The sequence below is a fragment of the Vulpes vulpes genome, chromosome 8 (assembly GCF_048418805.1).
Source record: "Vulpes vulpes isolate BD-2025 chromosome 8, VulVul3, whole genome shotgun sequence".
Classification (NCBI taxonomy): Eukaryota; Metazoa; Chordata; class Mammalia; order Carnivora; family Canidae; genus Vulpes; species Vulpes vulpes.
Window position 1 is genome coordinate 75,267,732 of NC_132787.1, and position 25,051 is coordinate 75,292,782.

The 25,051-nt window shown below is 49.8% G+C and overlaps 1 protein-coding gene across 2 annotated transcripts in view; it reads right to left on the reverse strand.

Annotated features, from left to right (window-relative positions):
- The window catches only part of FBLN7 (fibulin 7), a 48,487-nt gene extending 30,566 nt beyond the window's left edge, over positions 1-17,921 (reverse strand). Inside the window, exon 1 of one of the 2 annotated variants that reach the window (XM_072767145.1) lies at positions 17,674-17,921. In XM_072767145.1, the coding sequence (XP_072623246.1) occupies positions 17,674-17,751 (78 nt within the window). In that variant the 5' untranslated portion in view covers positions 17,752-17,921. Of the gene's footprint in view, positions 1-17,280; positions 17,601-17,673 lie in introns of those variants that run through there. The other variant, XM_072767144.1, reaches the window with a different exon arrangement.
- Between the last annotated feature and the right edge of the window lie 7,130 nt (positions 17,922-25,051).

Here is a 25,051-nt window from a genome sequence, read left to right on the forward strand (position 1 = left end):
TCACTGTGGAAAACAGTATGAAGATCCCTTAAAAAACTTAAAAATGAAACTATCATATGATCCAGCAATTCTACTTCTGGGCATATATTCAAGGGAAACAAAACCATTCTCTCAGAAAGTCATCAGCACCTTCATATTTGTTGCAGCATTATTCACATTAGCTTGGAAGTAACCTCATGCCCACCAATGGATAAAAAGTTTTAAAAAATGTGGTATACATAAACAGTGCAATATTACTCTGACATAAAAAGAAGAAAATCTTTCTATTTGAGACAATATGCGTAGACCTTCAAATAAGTCAGACCCAGAAAGACAGATGCTACATGAACTCACTTATATGTAAAATCTAAAATACCAAACCCAAAGCTATAGCAAACAGATTGGCAGTTGCCTGAGTTGAGGGGTTGGTGCGTGGAGGAAATGCATGAAGAAGGTCAAAAGGAACAAAATACCAGTTATAAGATAAATAAGTTCTGGGGATGTGATGTACAGCATAGTGGCTCTAGTTAACAGCATGTATTGTACATTTGAAAGTTGCTAAGAGAGTAGATCTTAAAATTTCCCATTACAAGAGAAAAACTACTTGTAACTATGTGAGCTAATGTCAACTAATTGTACTGTGGTGATTGTTTCGCAACATATACATATATATGTCAATATATATGTATACAAATATGTATATGTATATCAATATATATGTCAATTATATCTCAATAAAACTGGAAAAAAATAAAAGAAATAAAGTTCCTAAGATTAAAAAAAGAAAGAAAGAAAGAAAGAAAGAAAGAAAGAAAGAAAGAAAGAAAGAAAGAAAGATCCTTGTGATCTTGGTAAGCCAGCATGCCGGGGTCAGGGCCAGGGTGCCAGGGAAAGCATAGAATTATTGCCTTTTGACATGAGGTTTGATGAGCCTGTATGGCAGTTGCTACTAATACGGGATCCTTCTTGATCCCAAAGTGCTCGAAATGGATCCTTTGAGAGCCATGCTCAGAATGTGTCACCTGGAGTGGGACTTTGGCACAGGCATTAACTGGGTTCATCTGCAGAGCTGGGTGCTGAAGCTGGAGTCCTCACAGACCAAGTCAGGTGCTCAAGAGGTCTGCGTTATGGGAACAAAACGGGTCATTGGATGGGACTAAGGAGGTACGTGCTTCCCCTTTCCAAACTGAGAAAGCTTCAGCCTCTTGCTTGATCATAAAAATAAAGCATTACTCCCTGCCAAGCAATTCAAAATCCTGAAAACACATCAAAACAAAGAACAAGTCCCATGACCAAAGACAACCACTGTTAACTTTTTGTTTGTTTTTAGCTTTTGGATTAGACACAAAGGCACACACAGACAAGTATCATCTTGCAGACCCTGGACCACAGAATGCAGGTTCTAGATTGCTCTTTCTTCTCCACACTGGAGCGTGGCATCATTTCCCTGTCAACAAGCACAGCAACTTGTAGGACCCTGGGCCTCCACTTCACTTCTGGCCCCGTGCTCCTTTCCGTCTGGGGAACGGGCTCCAATTGTCAGCCCCCCTCCCCTCCCACACCCACTTCCCTCCCCTGACCGGGCCACTGAGGAGCAGTGGCCTGGAAACGAGTCATTTCCTCTCTGTAAACGTGGCCCTTGGCAAGGTCAGCCTGAGGGGGAAGCAGGCCCAACCCCCAGGGTCCCCAACCTACACCGCAGCCTGGCCCCGCCACAGCGAAGGCTGGCTTGGGGTCACCCCTACCCAGCTCATAGTCCCAGACCCCAACTGTAAACCCACGGCAGGCCCCACGTGCCCTTTCACAGCCAATCTGCCATTCCGGTGGGAAGGCGCACAGCAGCCACGCGGGCGAGGTCAAGGTCAAATCCGGATGGGGCTGGCGAGGTGAGCGCTCCTGCAGGGAGGGATGGGCAGACCCCGGAGGCTGAAGAGGGGAGTTCCTTTTTAATATTTTTCTTGAAAAGATCCCCTCCACTGGTCTAAGTTTCCATCCCTTCTAAACCTGGCCCCGCGCCTGGCTTATGCCACTGACAATAAATAACGAAAAATAGTTTCCATTTCTTGGAGTTAATAACCTTCTTTGAAATGGAACCAGGAAGAGACATGCGGTGAACCTCTTCCATCTTTGAGGGGAAAACACCGGGATTTACGGTGTCTGTGATCAAACCCCTCAAAGGGGCAGGCACCTCATGTCACCCAGTGCGGATGGCAGTGTTTGCAGAGAGGACGTGAGCCAGTGAAAGAAGTAGCAGCAGAAGTCACCCCACCTAGCTGCTCCCCAGCGGGGTGGAGGTGGCATAGATGGTTCTGGAACACATGGGCCAGTACCGAGAGCTGGGAGGGTAGAGGCACTGGTCCAAAGGCTCTTGGAGGTAATGCAGCCACAGAACTATGCTCCACACATCCTGCCACCCCCGGGAAAATCTTGCCCACCTTCCCCCCAACCCATTCTCTCACAGTATTTACTCTGGAGGATCTAACGGACACTCCTCAGAACTTACGACACTCCCCTTTCTCTGAGACTAACCAGTGTCCTGGTAGAGTGGGCCCCCAGAGCCATTTTATACCTCAAGACCCTACCTGCTGGGCTGGCCAGGGATGGACAAAGACAAAGACGTTATGCGCCCCCTACCTCAGCTCACCCTGTCACCATGCCAGAACCCAGTAGGGCTGCCACCCCTGTCACTACATCCAGGCCTTCTGGCCACTTGGGTTCAATTTATAAATGAAATTCAAGCCTCAGAGCCAGCTCTCAAGGCACCTAAGGGCATGGGTGAAACTCCAGGGGTGTGCACGATTCAGGGGGGGTGGTCCTTGAAGCTTTTGTTCTCATGTGACCTGGCTTGATGGTCTTTCTTACAGTGGCAGTCTTGATACAGTGACAATTCCCAAGAGCCACCTCGGTGACAGTAGTGCCTCGAGACCCCTTCAGGTGGCCACGGATGACCCCTCAGACTTCAGAGGGGCTGTCTCTTGAGCTGGTTTCTTCTAAGCCACAGCTATGTGTCATGTCAGCATTTTGTTAATGGGAACACAGATGTTTTGATGCCTTTAGGTCTAGGAAAGGACAGAGCACACTTGCCAAATGTGTGCCTGCTAGCCAAGGCTTGAAGCCCTCCGCGTCTGAGTCATGTCGGATTCGTGCATGTTTTTTTTCTCCAGAAGTTATTTTAATTTTAGACCAAGTCAGAAGCGAGTTAGAACTCCTTCAACTTCATCCCAGTGACCTCTACCCAGGACTCAGGAAGCGGAAAGAAAGTGGATGCTTCTGGGGGGAATTGAGAGAAGTTGCCTGGGGATTTGACTGAGGCCCTTGTATTAATCGGGGTTCTCTAGAGAAACAGAACCAGCAGAATGCATGTTGTATACGTACACATCCTATTGAGAGAGACAGAGGATGAGAGGCAGGTTTATTTTAAGGAACTGGCTCATGCAATTATGGGGGCTGAGAAGTCAAAATCTGCAAAGCATGTGGCAGGCTGAAGACCCAGGGAAGAGCTGATGTAGCTTGAATCCAAAGGCAGTTTGGAAACAGACTTCCCTCCATTTTGGGGGATCCTGGTCCTTTGGATGGGGCCCACCCACATTATGAAAGGCAATCTGCTGTACTAATCACATCTTAAAAAAAAATACCTTCACAGCAAAATCTAGATTCTAGGTGTTTGACCAAATATTTGTGTGCCATGGCCTAGTCAAGTGTACACATAAAATTAGCCACCACAGTCCGTCAGCTAGAGTCTCTTTTTGGGGCTCTGGACCCCTGGGGTACTCAGGGCAGTTGGGTTTTCTATGCTAGCTGTCCCTAATTCTGTATTTACACCCCAATCCCCCTTTTTGTGTATCTTTTACAATGACCACATGGGCGATGACAACAGAGGGAGCCTAGGCCCAGCTATGTCACCAAGTAACTTGTTAGATGCTCACAACAACGCCAGAATGTGGACACATTATTATGCCCACTTTATAGGTAAGGAAGCCAAGTGGTCACTTGGCTACGGTGACACATCCAGAATTTAAAGCCCAGCATGCTTTCTCCAGACCCTAATGTGATGGGATGGCAGGGTCTACTTTAGAGAGGGATCCATGGAGTGCCACCTCTGGCCATCTCCTGACTCCTCTCAGTTTAAACCCAGCCCCCTGCTGGCCTTGACGGCCACCATCCGGACACCCTCCCAGCCCACCTCTACCCTGGCTGATTTGCATGTGTGAGAGCAGAAAACAAGTTGTGGACAACTTGGAATCCTCATCACTGAGCATAGGATCTGCGTTCGCAATAGATGAACCAACAAACCACCTCACAGATGAACAAGGAGTGAGGAAATGAAATAAGTGTGCGGTCGGGACAATCGTGTTCATCTCACTGCCCAGACCCACCTTACTCTTTCACCGGCTTGCTGCCCAGCTAACTTTTGTCCAGTCACTACCTTCACCTACAGACCTGGTTGTGCCTTACCAGCATCGGAATTATCTTTAGCACACATAATGCCCAGCCCAGTGGAGAGCTCAGTTCCCACACATGCACATGCATGTGCGTGTGCGCGCGCACACACACACACACACACACACACACCCACAGAGTTGTGTTGCACAACCAGGTGCAGTCTCCTGCTGGAGCCCACCTGGTATGCAGGCCTCCCCTCCCCTCTCTCCACTACTTGAGGACCTCAGAACCTCAGAAATGGGGCATGTTATGCAAAATTTAACAGAGTGTGTCTTTTCATTCATTCATGTATTTACGATTCTGCAGATATCTACCGAGTCCCCTACTTCAAGTCAGGTGCTGCTGCAGAACACAGAACCATCCTTATCTCAGTTAGTCCTCCTTGCAGCCCTATTAGGCAGGTACCATTATCTCAATTTTACAGCTAGAGAAACTGAGGCTAAAGGACACTCAGTTGGTGGATGGTGTGACCACCTTGTGTGCCACACTGCATCTAGCCCACCCATTCAGAAAGCATGTCCTGCCTCTTTCTTCAGCCTATGGGAACCAGGGTAGGGGTCTCAGAGAAGTCTCCCCATCTGCTGGTGGCCCCTCTCAGTTCCCCAGGCTGTCCCCCGACACACACATAGACCCTTCCAGGAACGTTCACAGTGGGCTGTTGGTTGTTCAGTGTGTGGCACACATGTGTATGCATGTTCACACATGACCCAAGATTTAGGTCATGAGAACTGACATCTGGGTTTTACTGGAAAACGGTGTCTCCTGTGGTTGACTTTGAAAGATGGGGAGGAGAGAGGGCTGAGGAGGGAGGGCCTGATCCCTGTGGACAGCCTGTGCAAAGCTAAGGCACGTATAAAATGGCTGCTTTGAGCTTGGGCATGGTGGGAGACTCGGGAGTCTTGGGAGTCATTATTCTAAGAGTAATAACTACCCTGGATGATGGTGAAGGCTAAATGAAAGGTGTGTTAGGTCTCCGGATCTTCCTACACTCTCTAGCCAACAGTCCCAAGTGTTTCTGGGTGGGTGGGCACTGGCCCACGGCATTGTCCCACCCACTCTCCCCATGTCCTCACCCTCCCCCCTAGGATCCCTGCTTCCCAAAGTCAGAGGTCGGGGCCAGACGGCATCACTTCCTTGCTTAAGTGTCACCAATGGCTCCCCACCTATGGGAATAAGGCCGACTCCTCACCACCGCGCTGAGAGCGTATTCCTTTCCTATTGCTGCTGTAACAAATCAACATAAACTTGACAGCTTAAAACAATGTACATTTATTATCTTACAGTTCTGTAGATCAGGAGTCCAACATGGCTCTCACTGGGTTGAAATCAGGGTGAGATTCCCAGGTTTCGGGGGTAAGAACATACACATCTTTGGGGGCTATTACTCTGCCTACAGAGCTGTGTGTGATCAAGACCTGCCACTGCCAACTGTGCCCAGGTTGAGCGCCCTCCTCTATCCAGTGAACTCCAGTATTTGGACCGCCTCTGTGTTTCTCCACACACACTATAGCAAGTTTGTTTCTACCTCAGGGTCTTGGCACTGGCTATTTCCTCTGCTCAGAAAATCTGCTCCTAGTCCTCAGAAGTCAGGTCCTGTCCTTCCACTTTGACTGAGAAGTCCCCTTACCTGCTTACTTAGCGTACAGTAGCCTCCTGGTCTTCCTTCAAAACAGCACCTCACTTCAGTTGTCTGCCTTTAGAAACTTTTCACATTTATCTTGGTTTTCTCTCCCTGCTTGGTAAGCTACGTGACAGCAGGGCCTATGCCCGCCTCGGCTTCCCCTCCCCTACCACATACTGAGCATTTACTATGAACCCGTTCTTTGAATGTCGTGCATTTTCTCCTTAATACAATCCTACGAGATGTGTATGTCTATTTTCACTGTTCACGGGCGGAAACTGATTCATTAAAGGCAGGAACTTGCCCAGGGCATTCAGACAGGAAGAGTGGGAGCCCAGACACCCACCAGGTACTGTGAGTTTTTTCCACTTGCTATACTGCCTCGGGCCCTGCTGCCTCCCCAGGCCCAGAACAGTACCGGACCTGGCAGCAGGATGAGCTCTCAGGACATAGTTGTTGAATGAGCACATTATCTTGTTAGATTCCCTTCTTGGAGAGTACAGTCTTGAATCATGCAATCAGATAAAAAGCCTAAATCACAGGAGCCCCTGAGGTGATAACATGTTTAGCTGATTCTAACTTGTTTGTTTGTTTTCTCACTACAGTGTAAATGACTGGTATTTCTCTGGAAACAGCTTTGTTTCTTTTTTTGCCTCTGAAACTACAGATACCCCTTCCTGCCCCAGAACTCTGTGGTGCTTTCCCTTCCTTCAGAAAAGCTGGGAAGCATCGATGCCCTCAGCTCCCTGGACAGTGCGCCCAGTTACAGGTGATGCTCTCTGACCTCAGCCCCTCCTGCAGAGATGGGGGACACAGCCCCAGTGGGCAGAGGAAAGGGTTCCTCCTGGGCTTGGAGGGTGCCCTCCCCTTCTGTTGAGGGTCTAGAGGTACTTTAATCTCCAGCATGAAGAGAAATGTCTGAGTCACTGGACAATCCAGAGGGCCAAGTGGGGCCAACACTCAGCTTGGGGACTTTTAGGTGCCCTGAACTGCCACCAGCCTCTCCCCTAGCCTCTTCAGTCTTTGATGTAAAGAGTTGTCATATCTCAATCTTACTTGGAAACCCAACCCTGGGATGAGTGCCTTGGGCCCTGCTTCCCATTTAGGTGCTTTTCCCCAGGGAGAGCCTGGTGCCCAGACTGTCAGAGGGGCACACGTTTTCCTACATATGGGGAAAATAAATGATTACTTTCTTGAGGTATAGATTTTACTTATGGAAATGGGTTGATTTGGGTTTTATCAAAGTACAGGGAATTTATTTTTGTTTCATGGAAATGTAATGGCCTAATCATAGGCCCTAGGCAGTTACTGAAAAGCATGGAAGACTCTGGTGGAGGGTATGAAAGGATGTAGAAAGTTCTACCCACCCAGGGAGTCTACCCTGATGTCCCCAGGACCCTAGGGCTGCATAAGCCTTGGGAAGGTTGGCAGCAGTCCATTAGCCTTGCCACTGTCCCTAGGGACCAAGGGAATGACCGGCGGCACATCCAGGCTTATATCAACAATCAAGTGATGGCCATCCCTCCTGGGACATCAGGAGCATGGGCAGCTGGCTGGAGGCAGGACTGGGTGGGCATGGAGAATGGGCTGGTGCCCAGACAGTGATGGGAGCAGTTCCACAGACCAAGATGGTTTGATCTCCCTGGAATCAAACCATGGTGGTGTCAGTGAGGATGGATCCTCTGGTGTGAGCAGGCCTTGCAGGACACTGGTTCCCAACTGAAAGACTCTAGACGACCCAAGAAAGCATGGTGCCGCTGGTCACATTGTCCTCCTTTCCTAGCAGGCCACATCTGTTCACTTTGTCAGTCCCCACTGCCCAAGGCTGGAGCCAGAAACTACCCTCGGGGAACAAAGGGGCCTCCACTCTTCTCTGTAATTAAGTTCCAGATAGGACTTGAGTCCCTTTCCTGAAGGTGCCAGGAAGAGGAGGAGATGGTTAGAGAAGGCTCGAGTTGCCCAGGAAAGCCCTTCCCTCCCCGTCCTCACAGACTGCATGCATTTGTCTGGACGCAAGTGCCTGTGCAGAGTACACCTCTGGGTTACTGTGAGGGAAAGTCTGCAGAAACAGCCATAGTCCCCCCACCCCCGCTCCAGGCATCCACAGCATCTGCAAGGAGACTGTGCCGCTCTTCCCATAAGGAAATCTGTTTTCCCACCTCTCGGGGCTATGCTGGCCTTATGACTTGCTTGTGACTGGCTTTGGCCAACAGAATGTAGTGGAAGTGATATACCAGTTCCAAGGCTGGATCTAGATGAACCATGTTGTCTAGTTTCGGTGTCTGATGTTTTGACACGTGGGGCCTTGCTGGCTTGGCAGAGACTGCCCCTCTCAGGACTAGCCAATTCCTAGAGGTAGCAAACAGCTCAACACCCTGCACCCACCTGCCAGCACACCTTTGACATGCAAGCCAACCTGTCCAGAACCATTCCCCCTGCCTTATCTGGCTCTAACACCCCCTGATCCCCAATATTTTCCCTCTTTCTCCAGTAACCCTGGGGTCAGGCACCAGGTAAGCTGGGGCAGCCCTACACCTCAATCCTGCTAAAATGAGTCAAACTAGTCAGTCCCAACTTGGTTAGCCCCCTGACCCTGTCTCACCCATTCCTTCCCTCAGAAACCCCAGGAAAGGCTTTCTAGAAGTTCCCTTCTGTCTCTCTGCCTGCTGTTCTCTCCTGAGGCCTCCTAAGGTCTGGCATGCCCCATCTGCTTGGGAACTGTTTTCAATAGCGGTTGTCTCCTGATCTGCTGGCATCACCATACCTGGATAAACCTCAAATCCCAGCTTCATTCTGGAACAGGGTCTCCAGAAGTCCTGTGCATTGTGCCCAGTCAGCTTCAGCCCTCAACCACCACACCATGTGAAAAGGCCACGCTAGCCTGCTGGAGGATAAGAGGCTGTGTGGGGCAGAGCAGAGACCAACAAATGAGCCCCCCTAGACCAACTTGCCCCAACTAACCTGGCAGTTGCCCACAGATGAAGGGGGTCCCAGCCCAGAGGGGCCGAGTCTGGAGCAGATCTACAGAACAGCCCGTCTGAGGCTAGCTCCAATTGCCATCCTGGCTTGTCAAATTCAGCTCCAGGGCAGCTCTTTAAAACCAAAAGCAGGATCCTGGTCTGTTTGGATCCTTGGGCCCTGGGAGGCACACCAAGTCCTTGTTCCGTGAAATACAGGTCCATTCTCTCCCACCCGTCTACTCTCCCATCTGAAAGTTGAGCGTTCCTAGGAAACCTTTTGTAAGCCAGGGCGGCGTAAAGCAAAGATGCAATTACAATTCATCTATATGGAAATTTTTTTTGAGCTTTCCCAGACGGAGCAAAGATGCTCCCGGACCCCAGGCAAAGCTCTGGCGGCCGGAGGCGAGAAGCCGAGTGCAGTTCCCGGGGAAGGCGCTGGGTGGCGCCACTCTCGCTGCGCCCGCGCCCGCGCCCGCTACCCCGGCTCGCTGCAAAACCAACGCCGAACGCTCATTTTTGCTTTTCGCCTTTTTCAAAAACAGCGAAAATCCTCTTCGGATTTCCTCCCGTTAGTGAAAACAGGTCACTCCTAGAAGCGAAGTGGCGCAACGCAGACTCCCCAAGAGTGGGGGACACCTGTGCCCCTATTTTAGGTCTGGATGCTCACGTGTGCGCGTCGCTCCAGCCCATCCCCAGGATCGCGTGCAGACTCCCCTGATGCCTCGCGGTGTCCTTTCCCCCCGAGCTCCTGCGGGAGCAGGGAGCAGGGAGCAGCGAGCCGTCCCAGCGTCGGCCCGAGGCGGGCCCAGGCGGTGCACCCGCAGCCTGGGTGCTTGCCCCCGGCCTGGATAAGCTGACCCCGCTCTGCGGCGGGCGGAGGAGCGCTCGGGCTCGCCGCCGCACCTCGCCTGGTCGTCTCCGCCTGGAACCCCCTCCGCCAGCCCCCCCCCCCCCCCCCCCGGGCAGTCCGTAGGGACAGTGGATGGGGCAGCTGCGTCCCTCGCTTCCCCCCTGGCCCCGCTGCCCACGCGCGGCAGGCGCCCACCGACAGCCTGGGGTAAAGGTGCTCCCGGGACTGCTCTAACCGGTCGGCGTGGAAGGGGGTAATATCTACAGTGAGCCAGTGACTTGGGAATGCCCAACGATAGCAGATTAAAACAGCATTTTCCTGGGGACGCGTGCAAAAACACAAGGGAGTAAGCCAAGAAAGAGGAAGAGGTATGATCTATAAAACATAGACTCCGGCTCCGAGGAGGAGGCAGCCAAAGTCAGGGTCAGCCCGGCTGGAGAGTACAGGCTCCAGGGGAAAGCAGCCCTGACATAACCTGGAATAGGAAAGAGCTTCTGGAAATCACCGTGCTTAGGTATCTGACTGAGGGCGAAGGGGGAAAAACTTCAGGATGGCCAAAGGGTTGCACAAGAAACAAAGCTAATCATAGTAGACCATTTGGCTCAGCTGTTAACAAAGGGACAGAGTATCTGTCTGTCATTACAGGAGATCCCTTGTTTAGAAATGTGGAGTCACCTCCAGGGCATTCAAAAACAACTGCCTCAAGACGCAGAGGACTGCAGATCGATTTTTTTCCCCCCAAAAGCCACAAACTACCAAAACTCACCCAAAGAAGAAAACTAACCTAAGTAGTTCTGTATCTGTCAAAGAAACTGAATTCATAGCTAAAAACCTTTTAGAAAAGAAGTCTCCAGGCCCACGTGATTTCATTGGTAAATTCTACCAAATATTTCAAGAACTGACACAAATCCTACACAATCTCTTCCGGAAAACAGAAGACAAGGGAACACTTCACTCACTTTATGAAGCCAGCCCTACCCTGGTAACAGGAGCCCGCAAAGACAGGACCAGGGGTCAGCAAACTTATATGTAGAGGGCCAGAGAGTATTTTCTTTCTTGAAGCCCATATGGTTTCTGTTGCCACCTCTCAACTCTGCAGTTGTAGGGCAGAAAGCAGCTGCAGAAATATGTAAATGAATAGATGTCACCAGATTTGACCAGCAGTGGGCTGGATGTGGCCCAGGGGCCATAGTTTGCTGACTCCTACTATACACCAATATCCCTCATGAAAACAGACAAAAATTCTCACCCAATATTAGCAGAAATATAGAGAATCCAGAATTTTATGTGTATATATATATATATATACACATTATATATATATATATATATATATATATATATATAGAGAGAGAGAGAGAGAGAGAGAGAGGAATAAAACTACAACCAATTAGGATTATCTGGGACTGCAAGGCTGCTTTCAAAATCAGAAAATCAATCAAGGTAATCCACCTTTTTAACAAATTGAAGAAAACCCCTTGGATCATATCAGTTGAAGCAGAAAAAAGCATGTGACAAAATTCAACATCCATTTGTAATACTCTGTCAAACTACGATTTGAAGGAAATCTTAATTTGACAAATGGCATCTACAAAAACCTATAGGTAGCATCACACTTAAAAAAAATACAGACTGAATGCTTTCTTCCTAAGTTCTAGAACAAGGCAAGGATGTTCACTTCCCTATTCAACATAGTCCTGGAGGTTTCAGTGTAATAGGGCTAAATAAATAAACCAATGACACATAAATTAGAAAGGAAGGAATAAAACTGCCCATATTCACTGATGACACAATTGTTTATGTAAAAAAAATCTGAGAGAATCAACAACAACAACAAAAACCCTTTAATAAGCGATTTCCACAATGTCACAGGATACAGGGTCAACATAGAAAAAGTCCATTAGGTCAGCCCGGGGGGCTCAGCGGTTTAGCTCCGCCTTCGGCCCAGGGCGTGATCCTGGAGACCAGGGATCAAGTCCTACATCGGGCTCCCTGCGTGGAGCCTGCTTCTCCCTCTGCCTGTGTCTCTGCCTCTCTCTCCTTGTCTCTCATGAATAAATAAAATAAAATCTTTAAAAAAAAAAAAAAGAAAAAGTCCATTAGATTTCCATATACTAGGAATATATCACTGAAAATGAAAATTTAACAAAGCAATACCATTTAAAGGTTCCAAAAATGAAATACTTAGGCATAAATCTGACAAAGCATATTTATGTTGAAAATTTTTAAATGCTGATGAAAGAAATTGAAGATCTAGATAAATGGATGGACATATTGGGGCACATGGGTGGCTCAGTCCATTAAGTGTCTGCCTTCAGCTTGGGTCATAATCCTTGTCCTGGGATGGAGCCCACACTGGGCTTCCTGCTCAGTGGGGAGCCTCCTTCCCCCCCTCTCCCGCTCCTCCTGCTTGTGCTTTCTCTCTCTCTGTCAAATAGATAAATAAAATCTTAAAAAAAAAAGACATATTATGTTCACGAATTGGAAGACTGTATTGTTAAGATGCCAATTCACCCCTAATCAATCAATAGCATTAATGTAATCCCAATCAAAATTCCAATAGGATTTCTTGTCTACAAGAAATAGACAAGCTAATTCTAAAATTTTAATGGAAAGGCAAAGAAACTAGGATAGTCAAAACAATTTTGGAAAAGAATAACAAAATCTTAAAATCTCCCTGATTTGAATCTTACTATAGAATTACAGTAATCAAGATAGTGTGTGACTGGCAGAAATAGTCCCATACCTGTGTGATGAATTGATTTTTGTTAAAGTTGCTGAGATAATTCAAAGGTGATTCAAGCATTTTCTCAACGAGCAATATTAGAACAATTGGAAATCTACATGCCAAAAAGTGATCCCCAATATAAAACTCAAACTGTGTGAACATTAACTCCAATGGATCAGGGATCTAAATGTAAAAATGCAAAACTATAAAAAAAAAAAAAACAATTAGAAGAAAACACAGAAGAGAAATTTCAGGACCTGAGGTTGGGCAGAGTTCTCAGACTTGACACCAGAGGCATGATCCATAAAAATAAAAAACCGATCAGTTTAGATTCATCGAAGTTTAAAATGTCTGCTCTGGGGTGGACATTAAGATAAGCTACAGACTGAGAGAAAATATTTGCAGTTCACTTATCTGAAAATGACTTGTAATGAGAATATACAAAGAACACTCAAAACTGAACCATAAGAAATAAATTCATTTTTAAAATAGGCAGACACTTTACCTGTAGACTACTCATGGCAAATAAAGACATGAAAAGATTTTCAATATTATAGTCATTGGGGAAATGGAAATAAAACCCACAGTGAGATGCCACTGCATACCTATCAGAATGACTTGGAAACAAACTAACCAACTTGACAATATTAAGTGGTGAGGATGACAGTGTCTTTTTATACATTGCTGGTAGGAATGTAAAATGATACAACTAAAATGGAATACAGTTTGATAGTTTCTTACAAAGTTAATGATACATTTGCCATATGACCCTACAATCTCACTCCTACATATTTGCCCAAGAGAAATGAGTATTTCTCTTGGGAATCATTTATAATAGCAGCTCCATTCATAATTTCCAAAAGTCGAAATGACACCATAGGTGTCATTCAGTTCAGTGGGTGAACCGACGCACAGACTGTGGTACATCTGCACAACGGGATATGACTCAGTCATAGTATTAGTAAAAACAACTATGCAGACCCAGAACAACACAGAAGAATCTTAAATGCATTATGCTAAATTTTAAAAAGCCAGACTCAAAAGGCTATGCATTTGTTGATTCCATTTACAGGACATTGTGGAGAAGACAAAACTATACAGTGATGAAGGACAGACTGGTTCTGGGGTAGTGGAACAGTATCCCGACTGTGGTGGGGGTTACCACATATGGAATATAGTTTCATGGAAAAAAAATCATGGAAATGTATACCAAAAACTTTTTTTTGCATTAAACTGTAAAAACTAAATGGGAGACCGTAACCAAAAGAATGAACTTCTAACAGTGGAACTAGGAACCCTGTGACATCTGTTCACAAGAAGTTTTCGGGAAGGGGAAGCCTTCTGAATAACCCCATAGGCAAGAAGGATGCTGAGACCCTGCCCTCCTTGTTCACCTAGGGCTGTTGTGGGGACAAGAGGTGCAGGGGTTTGTTACACATTTTCCGTTCCTGTCTCCCCCAATAGAACTGTTTCTCTTCCAGTGGAAAGACCACAGAGTATGTAGCAGTTTTAAGATAGGGCCCCCACTTGTGGGATCCCCACATTGCTAAGCCTGCCGTCCCTCCCCATGACCACCTGCTCCCATCCAGCTAATCACAAAAACCCTTCAAAGTGACTCAAGTCAGGTGTGCTGACAAGAGGGACAGAAGTGGAAAGCCATGGAGGGCCACAGGAGAGGGGATGATACTGTCCATCCCCAAGAGATCACTGCTCCAGACCCTTGTAGACATCAGCCTCCCCTTACCCGGTAACACACACACACACACACACACACACACACACACACACTCACTCACTCATACTCACACAAAGACACACATAGATATGCATGCACATACACAGGCCACAGTAAACACAACCGCTCCTTCACACAGACGCGTATGTCTTCACGGGCACACAGATATGCACACACATACTCACAAACACACATCCATCGTATTTCCTGTGGGTTTTCACCTGACAGAACAAAGTAAGCACATTTCCTGGGAAACAGAGGAACCCTGCCCGGACAGCACTGCGCAGCACTGCCAGCAAGCATGGTCATGTACCCTGTCCATCTCCTGTGTGGCAGCACATAGTCCCATGGGTGCCATTCATTCTCCAGACATGAGCTGAGTCTCCACCAGCCGGCAGGTCTTACTGTCGGGTCCAAGAGCCCCAGAGTCACACTGTGTTCAGATCAAGTCAGCTCCAGGGATGCTATATCACCTTGGGTCCTCCTGAGTCCAATCCTTTGCCCACTCTGAACTCCCCTGCTCTTGGCCCTCTCCTAGGTCTGCCACTTTTAACTCAGAAAGACCAGGTTTCACTGGGTCTCATACATGTGCTTGATTAAAATCACTAGGGACAATTTTTTAAAAATCCTGATGCCTGACCCCCAGCCCAGACAAGTTGAAGCAGATTTTCTGGGATGTGGCTGGCACTGAGATTTCTAGAAGCTTCCCAGGTGACCTGATGTGCAGCTAAGGTTTACCCAGAGGCTGCCCAGCTTGGTCCTGCTCAGAGCAGCACCAGTGTGACTATACTCCATTCATTCTGCTGAACTCCTGCGATGTGTTAAAAATCCTGGTTAAAAATCCCAGATATGATCCCTAGCCCTGAGGCCTGTAGTGAAGACAGACAATAAACTCAAAATGTAAAAACAAAAACAAACAAACAAACAAAAAACCCTCAAAATCTACCAAAAGGAACCACTACCAACGTGATCAGTCCTATTCCAGAGCCCTTCATAGGACCACAATAGGAAGCACAAAGGTAAGGAGGAGATCCATTTAGCATGGTGTTGGGAAGGCCTCTGCTTATTTGAGCAGGACCAAGAGATGAGAAGAAGCCAGGTAAGGAGAGTTCCTGGGGCCCTCTTTATGGTTTACCTGTCAGGCTCCCCCAGGCAGGGGTTGGGGGCAGAGACCCCTCAAACACAAAGACTTTGTGTGAAGGACAGTTTCACTAGCATTTTTTTTAAAATTTTTATTTATTTATGATAGTCACACACAGAGAGAGAGAGATGCAGAGACACAGGCAGAGGGAGAAGCAGGCTCCATGCACCAGGAGCCCGACATGGGATTCAATCCTGGGTCTCCAGGATCGCGCCCTGGGCCAAAGGCAGGCGCTAAACTGCTGCGCCACCCAGGGATCCCTCACTAACATTTTTAAACCATGCTTCTCTGGACAATCCCTTTTGCTCCTGATTTCCCCCTCACAAAGCCCAGGGAGGCAGGGATTGGACCCAGATCCCCCAGGACCAGAGCCTGAGAGGGCTCACTCTTCTGCCTCTGTATAGCCACAGACATCTGAGAACTGCCAGGGTCTCACCTGTTTTACGGTAATCTGGAGATTACCTAAAAAGGCCCCAGAGGGTGAGACCGCAGCAGAGCAGGTGCCTCAGCATCTCCTTGTGCATCCTGTCCATCCTCTGACGGCTGGGACTGGATGCGCCCACCTATGCTTCTGGCCTTCCGCTCTGGGCCTGATGTTTTGTTCTGTTTTGTATTCTGCAAAGTGGGTGGGAGAAACTTTGCTCTCTTGGTGGGTCCACTGTGGCCTTGAACTAGCCTCTGCTGCCTGGTTGCCGAGTGGCTTCCTGCAGTTGCCTGCTTTTTTTTTTTTTTAAAGATTTGGGAACCCTGGGTGGCACAGCGGTTTAGCGCCTGCCTTGGCCCAGGGCGCGATCCTGGAGACCCGGGATCGAGTCCCATGTCGGGCTCCCGGTGCATGGAGCCTTCTTCTCCCTCTGTTATGTCTCTGCCTCTCTCTCTCTCTCTCTGTGTGACTATCATAAATAAATTAAAAAAAAAAAAAAAAAAGATTTGCGAGACAGCATGCACCTGTGTGCAAGGGAGGAGGGGCAGAGGGAGAAGGAGAGAGAATCTTAAGCAGACTCAGTGCTGAGCAGGAGACTCACCCGAGGCTGATCTCACTGCCCTGAGATCAAGACCCTGAGATGGCTACCTGAGCAGAAACCAAGGGTGTGACGCTTTGCCAGCTGTGCCCCCTTCCCCATCAACTGCCACTTGTGCACTTCTACTACCCACCTCTGGTCTGAACTGCAGTCTCCCAGCCTGGAATCCCTTCCCGCACCCCAGGGACTCCCAGGTGACCAAGAGGGTGCCTGCCTGGTTCAGGAATTTAGACAGTAAAGGCATGTTGATGGGAAAGGTGAAAGGTTTGGAACCCAAGGAGACCGACTGAATTTCCTCTACTCCTTCTTGGCTGTGGGACCTTAAGTCACAGTCTCCCTGGGCCTTAGGTACCCTCCTCTGCAAAATGGGGATGACAGACAGTGGTCCGCACCGCACAGGGCTGAGAATTAAGAGCTTGGAAGATGCTTAGCAAAGAGCCGGGCAGTCATCAGGCTTTCAGTAGGCGGTAGGCGCGTGCAGGCTTTGCTGCGGCCCCCGTTACTGTAACTGCCCTGACGCCCGCCAGGGGCCAGGGCCGGGGCGGGGGGTGGGGGACTCCCGGGGTGGGGGGCTCCCAGGGGGGTGCTCCCAGGGGGGTGCTCCCAGGGTGGGGGTGCTCCCAGGGTGGGGTGCTCCCAGGGTGGGGTGCTCCCAGGGGGGTGCTCCGGGGGGGGCTCCCGCGGCCCGAGCGCGGCCGGCGGTTGCTGGCGCGGAATTCAGCAATTGGGGTTCCACGGTCCGCCGCGGAGGACGCCGTGTTCATCTGCTTTCTTATCTTCCCTTTAACCACCGGTTCTTACCGGTTAGTGAGAGCGACGGTGGCCAAGCGCAGAGATCCCGAGCGGCAAGGAGGGAAGAGGCGGCGCGGCGCCCGCCGGGTGGGAAGGGAGAGGCGGCCCCGCGCTCGGGTCGCTGAGCCACAGGGACGCGGCGGCTCCGAGACCCCGAGGCCGCGCGCCTTGGCGGGTCGGCGGTGCTGCGAGCGAGGCTTCAGTTGGGAGCCGGAATGCTGGGGGCGGGAGGCCGGGGACACCGCCGACCAGCGGGTGGCCGGGAGCCCCCGGCCCGGCAGAGCCGCACGTCGGGGCATCCCGGGGCGCCCGCCCCGCAGCCGCGGCCCGAGGCGGGGCCCTCCCCGGGGACGCGAGGGGGCCCCCGAGAGCCGCCGGCCCAGGTGAGCGGCGGGCACCGACCTGGGAAGCCCGAGACGCGGGGCTGGCGAGCAGCAGCAGCAGCAGCAGCAGGAGCGCGCGGGGGCGGCCGGGCACCATCTTGCCGGGGGAGCCGCTCGCCGGGGCGGGGAGACGCCGCGGGGCCGGGGCCGGGGCCGGGGCCGGGCCGGGCCGGGGCGGGGGGAGCGCGGGCGGGGGGAGCGCGGCGCCGAGCCGGGTCCAGGTGCGTCCGCAGCCGCCCGCACGAGCCCGCGCGGCCAGGCGGGGAGGCGCCAGCCCCGGGGCCGGGGAGGGAGGGGAGGGAGGGAGGGAGGGAGGGGAGGGGAGGGGAGGGAGGGGAGGGAGGGGAGGGGAGGGGAGGGAGGGAGGGGAGGGGAGGGGAGGGGGAGGGGGGCTGCCCGGCCAGGAATGCGCCTGGGAGCGCGCCCAGCCCGCGCGGCTCCCCGAGGAGGCCGGGCGCCGCGCCGAGGAACCGGGCATCCGTCCGGAGGGCCTCGCGGGCAGGGCGGCCGGGCCGACAGGGAGACGTGGGCGCGCGGCCCGCTCCGCAGGGGACCCGACCGCCCGGCCGCGGGGCACCTGGGCTGCCGTCGTGGGGGCACCTGGGCTGCCGTCGTGGGGCACCTGGGCTGCGGTCGCGGGGGCACCTGGGCTGCCGTCGCGGGGCACCTGGGCTGCGGTCGCGGGGGCACCTGGGCTGCCGTCGCGGGGGCACCTGGGCTGCGGTCGCGGGGGCACCTGGGCTGCCGTCGTGGGGCACCTGGGCTGCGGTCGCGGGGGCACCTGGGCTGCCGTCGCGGGGGCACCTGGGCTGCGGTCGCGGGGGCACCTGGGCTGCCGTCGCGGGGCACCTGGGCTGCGGTCATGGGGGCACCTGGGCTGCCGTCGTGGGGCACCTGGGCTGCGGTCGCGGGGGCACCTGGGCTGCCGTCGCGGGGCACCTGGGCTGCGGTCGTGGGGGCACCTGGGCTGCCGTCGTGGGGCACCTGGGCTGCGGTCGCGGGGGCACCTGGGCTGCCGTCGCGGGGGCACCTGGGCTGCGGTCGCGGGGGCACCTGGGCTGCCGTCGCGGGGCACCTGGGCTGCGGTCGCGGGGGCACCTGGGCTGCCGTCGCGGGGGCACCTGGGCTGCGGTCGCGGGGGCACCTGGGCTGCCGTCGCGGGGCACCTGGGCTGCCGTCGTGGGGGCACCTGGGCTGCCGTCGCGGGGCACCTGGGCTGCCGTCGCGGGGGCGCAGGGGCTCCCGAGGCTCCGCTGAAGTCGGTGCGAAACCCTCCGGGGAGGGCACCGCCCCGGGGCGGCGGGAGGCACCGGACGGCCTCAGCCCCCAGCTCCTGGAAAACACTATCAAGTTCTTCTCGGAGGAATGTTTGCGGGAGGCCACACTGCAGATGTTTATTTTTATTTTTTTAAATATTTTATTTATTTATTCATGAGAAACACAGAGAGAAGGCGGAGGCACAGGCGGAGGGAGAAGCAGGCTCCTCGCAGGGAGCCCGATGCGGGACTCGATCCCAGAAGTCCGGGATCACGCCCTGGACCAAAGGCAGATGCTCAGCCGCTGAGCCCCCCGGGCGCCCCCACTGCAGATGTTTATGGTGCACACCAGGTCTGGCCAGTTTTTCCTCCCCGCATTTCACTTAGCAGAGCCCACTCAGAGCTCAAGGACCGGAGCTCAGAAGACCGTCATGTCAGACCAAGAGTTCCGCTGGAAGGCAGCAGGGGAAGTTGGAGTCCCTGGAAAAGTGAGGGTGTGGTGTGGGCTGGCCACCTGAGCACTCGTTATCCAGGAAATTCGCCTGTGCTTCTCCCTCCACCTCCTGTGGCAGGACGTAGAGCAGCGCCGTGTAATCTTATTCTGCATTCCTGGAGACTCAGGAAACATTGCTTCTCCCTGTCCAAGTGCAGGGACTGGGCAGCAGTGGCTCAGTCCCAGGAAGCCTGTGGAAATTATGGTTTTCTGTCTCATTCTGTCTTTTGCTCTTGATGCCAAAGCCAGTGCAGTGCGCCCCCCTTCCCCATCCCCTTTTATTTGCCCTTCTCTCTCCCTCCCACTAGTGAAAGATTTGGTTCCATGTTTAACACAAGGTGTTTAATCCCACCTTGTGTTTACGTGGTGACCTCCCTTGGAGGGCCCAGACTTCTTGGCCATCTTCTGGCTGCACACTGGGAACCAGACTTTGGCAGATCTGAGGAAGCTTCTGTTTTCCTCTCTTGCCCTCTCTGTGCATTCATGAAGCTGAATCTGGGCATGATTGAATGACTTGCCCAAGGTATGTAAACCCCAGACTCAGGCTCCCTCCCGGAGCTGTGCTGTTTCCAGCAAAGGCTACCACCTTCCACCTCACCACATTTCACTTAAGTACATGAGCAGAGGATTTCAGGAATTTTAGTTATAGAATTTGTCTCATCTTTTTCCTTTCCTTCCTTCCTTCCTTCGTCCCTCTCTCCCTTCCTTTTCTTTCTTTTTATATTTTTTAAGCATTTCTAAATTTCTTTTTTTTTAATTTTTATTTATTTATGATAGTCACACAGAGAGAGAAAGAGAGAGAGAGAGAGAGAGAGAGAGAGAGGCAGAGACATAGGCAGAGGGAGAAGCAGGCTCCATGCACCGGGAGCCCAAAGTGGGACTCGATCCCGGGTCCCCAGGATCACGCCCTGGGCCAAAGGCAGGCGCTAAACCACTGCGCCACCCAGGGATCCCCAGCATTTCTAAATTTCAACAGGGATTTTATTCCCCTATCTACTGGTTTGTTTGTTGCCCTGGTCCTATGGCAGCCTTCCACTTGGAGCTCTGGTGTCTGCTCTGAATTAAACTTCTAAGGTCCTACTGCCCCAGCAGTACTGCCTCTTCTCTCTGTCCTCAATCCCTCTGGACCTGCAGTGGTCAAGGCAGCCCCCCTGCAGCCCAGGACCTGTTAGGGCTGTCTGAAAGCAGACTGAAAATAAGCCAAGTTATTCAGGGCTCCAAAAACCAACCTTTGACTTAAAACGAATTGGGTCTGTCCTCTATATTAGTTCTTCTGTTTCTTCTATCTTTAGTTTTTAGGAGAATATTCCAGGATGTCAGGGATTGCTGGTGGTGGTGGAGGGTCTATACATCTAAAGAAAATATTTTTAGGGCATTCTGGGTGGCTCAGCGGTTTAGTGCCGCCTTCAGCCCAGGGTGTGATTCTGAAGACCCGGGATCGAGTCCCACATCAGGCTCCCTGCATGGAGCCTGCTTCTCCTTCTGCCTGTGTCTCTGCCTCTCTCTCTTTCCCTCTGTCTCTCATGAATGAATAAATAAAATCTTAAAAAAAAAGAAAAATAAAATATTTTTAAAGTTTTTTAACAGAATCAGGGCAGCCCTGGTGGCTCAGCGGTTTAGCGCCGCCTTCAGCCCAGGGCCTGATCCTGGAGAGCCGGGATCCAGTCCCACATCAGGCTTCCTGCACGGAGCCTGCTTCTCCCTCTGCCTGTGACTCTGCCTCTCTCTCTGTCTCTCTCTGATGAATAAATAAAGTCCTTAATAAAGTTTTTTGACAGAATCAATGACCATCTTGTGGATCAGTGCTTTTGCTGATACAACTGTGCTCCTTGTGTAATGTGGAAATGCAAAATGAGGCAGGAAGATTTGCTGTAGAATTCTGCTTAACACCCAATCAGAAGCAGCACCCAGCCTGCAACAACCATTCCAAAGCAGTCCTGTAGGGTTCTCTGGGTCCCCTGTGGTGTCCCACACCATGTTGTTTACCCTATGAGGATTCATATGCTTATTTTGCCTGTTGGCTCATTCAGGCTGCTTTAAACTCCTGTTCCCAGTGCCCACATTCACCCTACAGCTGTGATTGCAAATGTCATCAGCCCCCACCAAACACCTACAAAGGATCCTAGGAACAAAGCCCAAAATGTTAGCCTGACCCAGGGTAACATGGTAGGGACAGAGGTGGGGGGTGATCTAGTCAGCTCACTCATTACACAAATCTTATTTTCAGTGTCAACTTGGGGCATAGTCCTGTGTGAACTACATCAAGGAAGTGAGCCAAAAGTTTGTTCTTTGAAATGATGACACAGAGAGGGGTTACAAACCAAAAATACATTTATACCTTCCTTTGTAATTACCTACATAATTACCTTTACTGGTACCACTGATGGCTTCATGTGTATTCAAGTTATTGTTTAGTGTTATTTCATTTCAGCCTGAAGGTCTCTCTTTAGTATTTCTTGTAGGGCAGGACTGCTAGCAAAGAATTCTGGTTTTCTTTCTCTGGGAGTGTCTTTATTTTTCCTTCATTTCTGATGGGTAGTTTGCCTGAATATTGAATTTTTGGTTGACAGAGTCTTGTTGTTGTTGTTTTTTCCTTTCGGTACTTCGGATATGTCATCCATTGCCTTCCTGCCCCCATGTTTTCTGAAGAAAAAAACAGCTTTTAATCATATTGAGTATCCTTTGTATGTGATCAGTCGCTTCTCTCGTGTTGCTTTCAAAATTCTGTATCTTTTGACAGTTTATGATATATTTCAGTATGGATCTCTATGAGTTTATACCACATGGAGTTTGTTGATCTTCCTGGATGCATACATTAATGTTTTGTTGTTGTTGTTTTTTACCAAACTGGGGAGTTTTCAGCTTTTATTTCTTCAAATATTCTTTCTCCCTCTTTCCTACTCTTTTCTCTTTCAGATTTTCCCATTGTGCATATATTGATATGTTTGATGAAAATCCACAGGCCTCTGAGGCTCTGTTCATTTTTTTTTTTTCTATTTACTTCCTCTTCCCCAGACTGAAAAATCTCAATTGACCTATATTCAAGTTCACGGATTCTTTACTCTGCCTGCTTAAAACTGCTATTGAGCCTCTAGTAAATTTTTCATTTCTCAATGAAAGTTACTGTACTTCTCAACAGAAAAGTGTTTCTATTTACTTTCTATTTGGCTATTTTTTAAAAAGATTTTATTTATTTATTAGAGAAAGAACACAAGCAGGGGAGGGGCAGAGGCAGAGGAGAAGCAGGCTCCTGGCTGAGCAGGGAGCCCGATGTGGGGCTTAATCCCAGGACCCCACAGTCATGACCTGAACTGAAGACAGATGCTTAACTGACTGAGCCACCCAGTGCCCCATTTGGCTCATTTTTATAATTGTTATTTCTGTACTGATATTCTGTATTTGGTGAGCTGTTATTCTCATACTTTATTTAGTTCTTTTGATATAGTTTCCTTTAGGTCATTGAACATATTTAAAATAGCTGACTTAGAGTGCTTGTCTAGTAAGTGCAACATCTGGTCTTTCTCAAGAACATTTTATATATATATATTTAAAGGTTTTTATTTATTCATTTGACAGGGAGAGAGAGAACACAAGCAAGAGGAGTGGCAGGGAGAGGGAGACGGAGGAGGACCCTGGGATCATGACCTGAGCCAAAGGCAGACACTTAACCAACTGAGCCACATAAGGAGCCACTCAAGAACATTTTATATAAGGATTCCTAGGTGGCTTAGTGGTTGAGTGTCTGCTTTTGGCTCAGGGTTTGATTCCAGAGTCCCAGGATCCAGTCCCGCATCGGGCTCCTTGCATGGAGCTGGCTTCTCCCTCTGCCCGTGTCTCTGCCTCTCTGTGCGTCTCTCATGAATAAATAACCAAAAAAAAAAAAAAAAAAAAAAAAATCTTAAAAAAAAAAAAAACATTTTACATAGATTGCTTTTTTTCCCACCCTTGTTTCTTTGCTTTTGTCATTTTTTGGTGAAAACTGGACATTTTAAATAATGTAGCAACTCTGGAAATCAGATTTTTCCCTCTCCCCAGGGTTTTTTGTTGTTCCTGCTTTTTGTAATGTTTGTTTAGTGACTTCTCTGAACTAATTCTGTAACATCCGTATCTTTTGTAATACATGGCCACTGAAGTCTCCACTCAGTTATCTGGTGGTCAGCTAATCCTTGGACAGAATTTTCCTTAAATTCTTGGAACCAACAAATCTCCCGGTCTTGGATGGTGAGACACATCTTCAATGCTCAGACAGCCGGTTGACAACTCTGTGTTGGCCTTCACTTTCTGCTTATACTGTGCTGTGCAGAGCCCTACATGTGCACGTGGCCTTTAGGATTCCCAGAAATGCATTGGAGTTTTTCTCTTTAGTTTTACTTTTTGAGGCTTTTGGTTAGTCTATTATTTGCTCCCATTGTTATTTGTTGCCTTGGGCAGCTACAACATTAAAACACTTGACTGCAAATGTTTTTTAACAAACACCCCCAAGAAAAAACCTTTTAACACTGGGCAAGCTCTGGTCCAGGTCAAATGAAGACAAGCCTTTCTAGCAGTGAATTCCAAGGAACTAGACCCATCAATGAACACCAATTCTTTGGTAATGAGATTTTGAAATATCTCCGGCTTCATTCTGCTCCTTGCAGTACTGGGTGTGTGGGCCCTTAATTTTGAAGGCCACTACTGAGCTGGGGAACAAAGCAGGGGAATAGGAGAGATGGAAGGAAAGCTTGGTGTTCCTCCTGAAATTCAGGCATTTTTTTCTTGGGTAAATATTCCTTAGGTTGTTGCAAGACTGGTTAATTTCCAGAGTTCTGAAAGTTAGTCCTGAAAGTTTTTATGAATTTTTCATTGTTTTTATGAAGGGACAAACTCCCAGAGGTCCTTAGTCCCTCATTATCTTTGATGTCACTCCCACATCATTCTCTTAAGCAGGGGGTTTACTTGGTTGGGGTCAAGTCAAACTTTATCTCCTATGTTAGCAGAAATCTCCAGTTCTACTTTCTTAGCTTTGGATAGGTTGCCTGGAGTCTGTCCCATACATGCATCATACAGGGTGAGCCAGTGATTTGGGAGGTTTATACACAGAATATGGTGCTTACCTTCTCTGTGTTTCTCTCTTTCAGTAATTATCTTACTTTCCAGCTGCTGTTCTTCTAACCTCTGTCTTCTTCCAATTCAGCAAGGAAAAGATCAGGGTTGTTGTTGTTGTTTTTTTAAGATTTATTTATTTTTTTATGAGACACACACACACACAGAGGCAGTGACATAGGCAGAGGGAGAAGCAGGCTCCTCGTTGGAAGCCCGACATGGACTCGATCCTGGATCCCCAGACCATGCCCTGAGCAGAATGCAGCCACTCAACCGCTGAGCCACCCAGGCATCCCAAAGATCAGGGTTTGTATCTGGGTTTAATCTCTATACCTATCAAGAACTATAGCCTGCTATCAGAGTAAAAGCAAAAAAAAAAAAAAAAGGGGGGGGGGGCCAGAAATCACCCAGTGCAGTTTGCTTCCCCAATGTTGAGTCCCTTCCTCTGCCTCTTGTTTGTGTGTCTTCAATGTCTTCATGTAGTTCTCATTTAAGTTTTGTCTAGAGTTGTTATGTGTAGGGAAGTTTGGCCCAGTAGAAGATACTTCTCCATAATCAGAACTTGA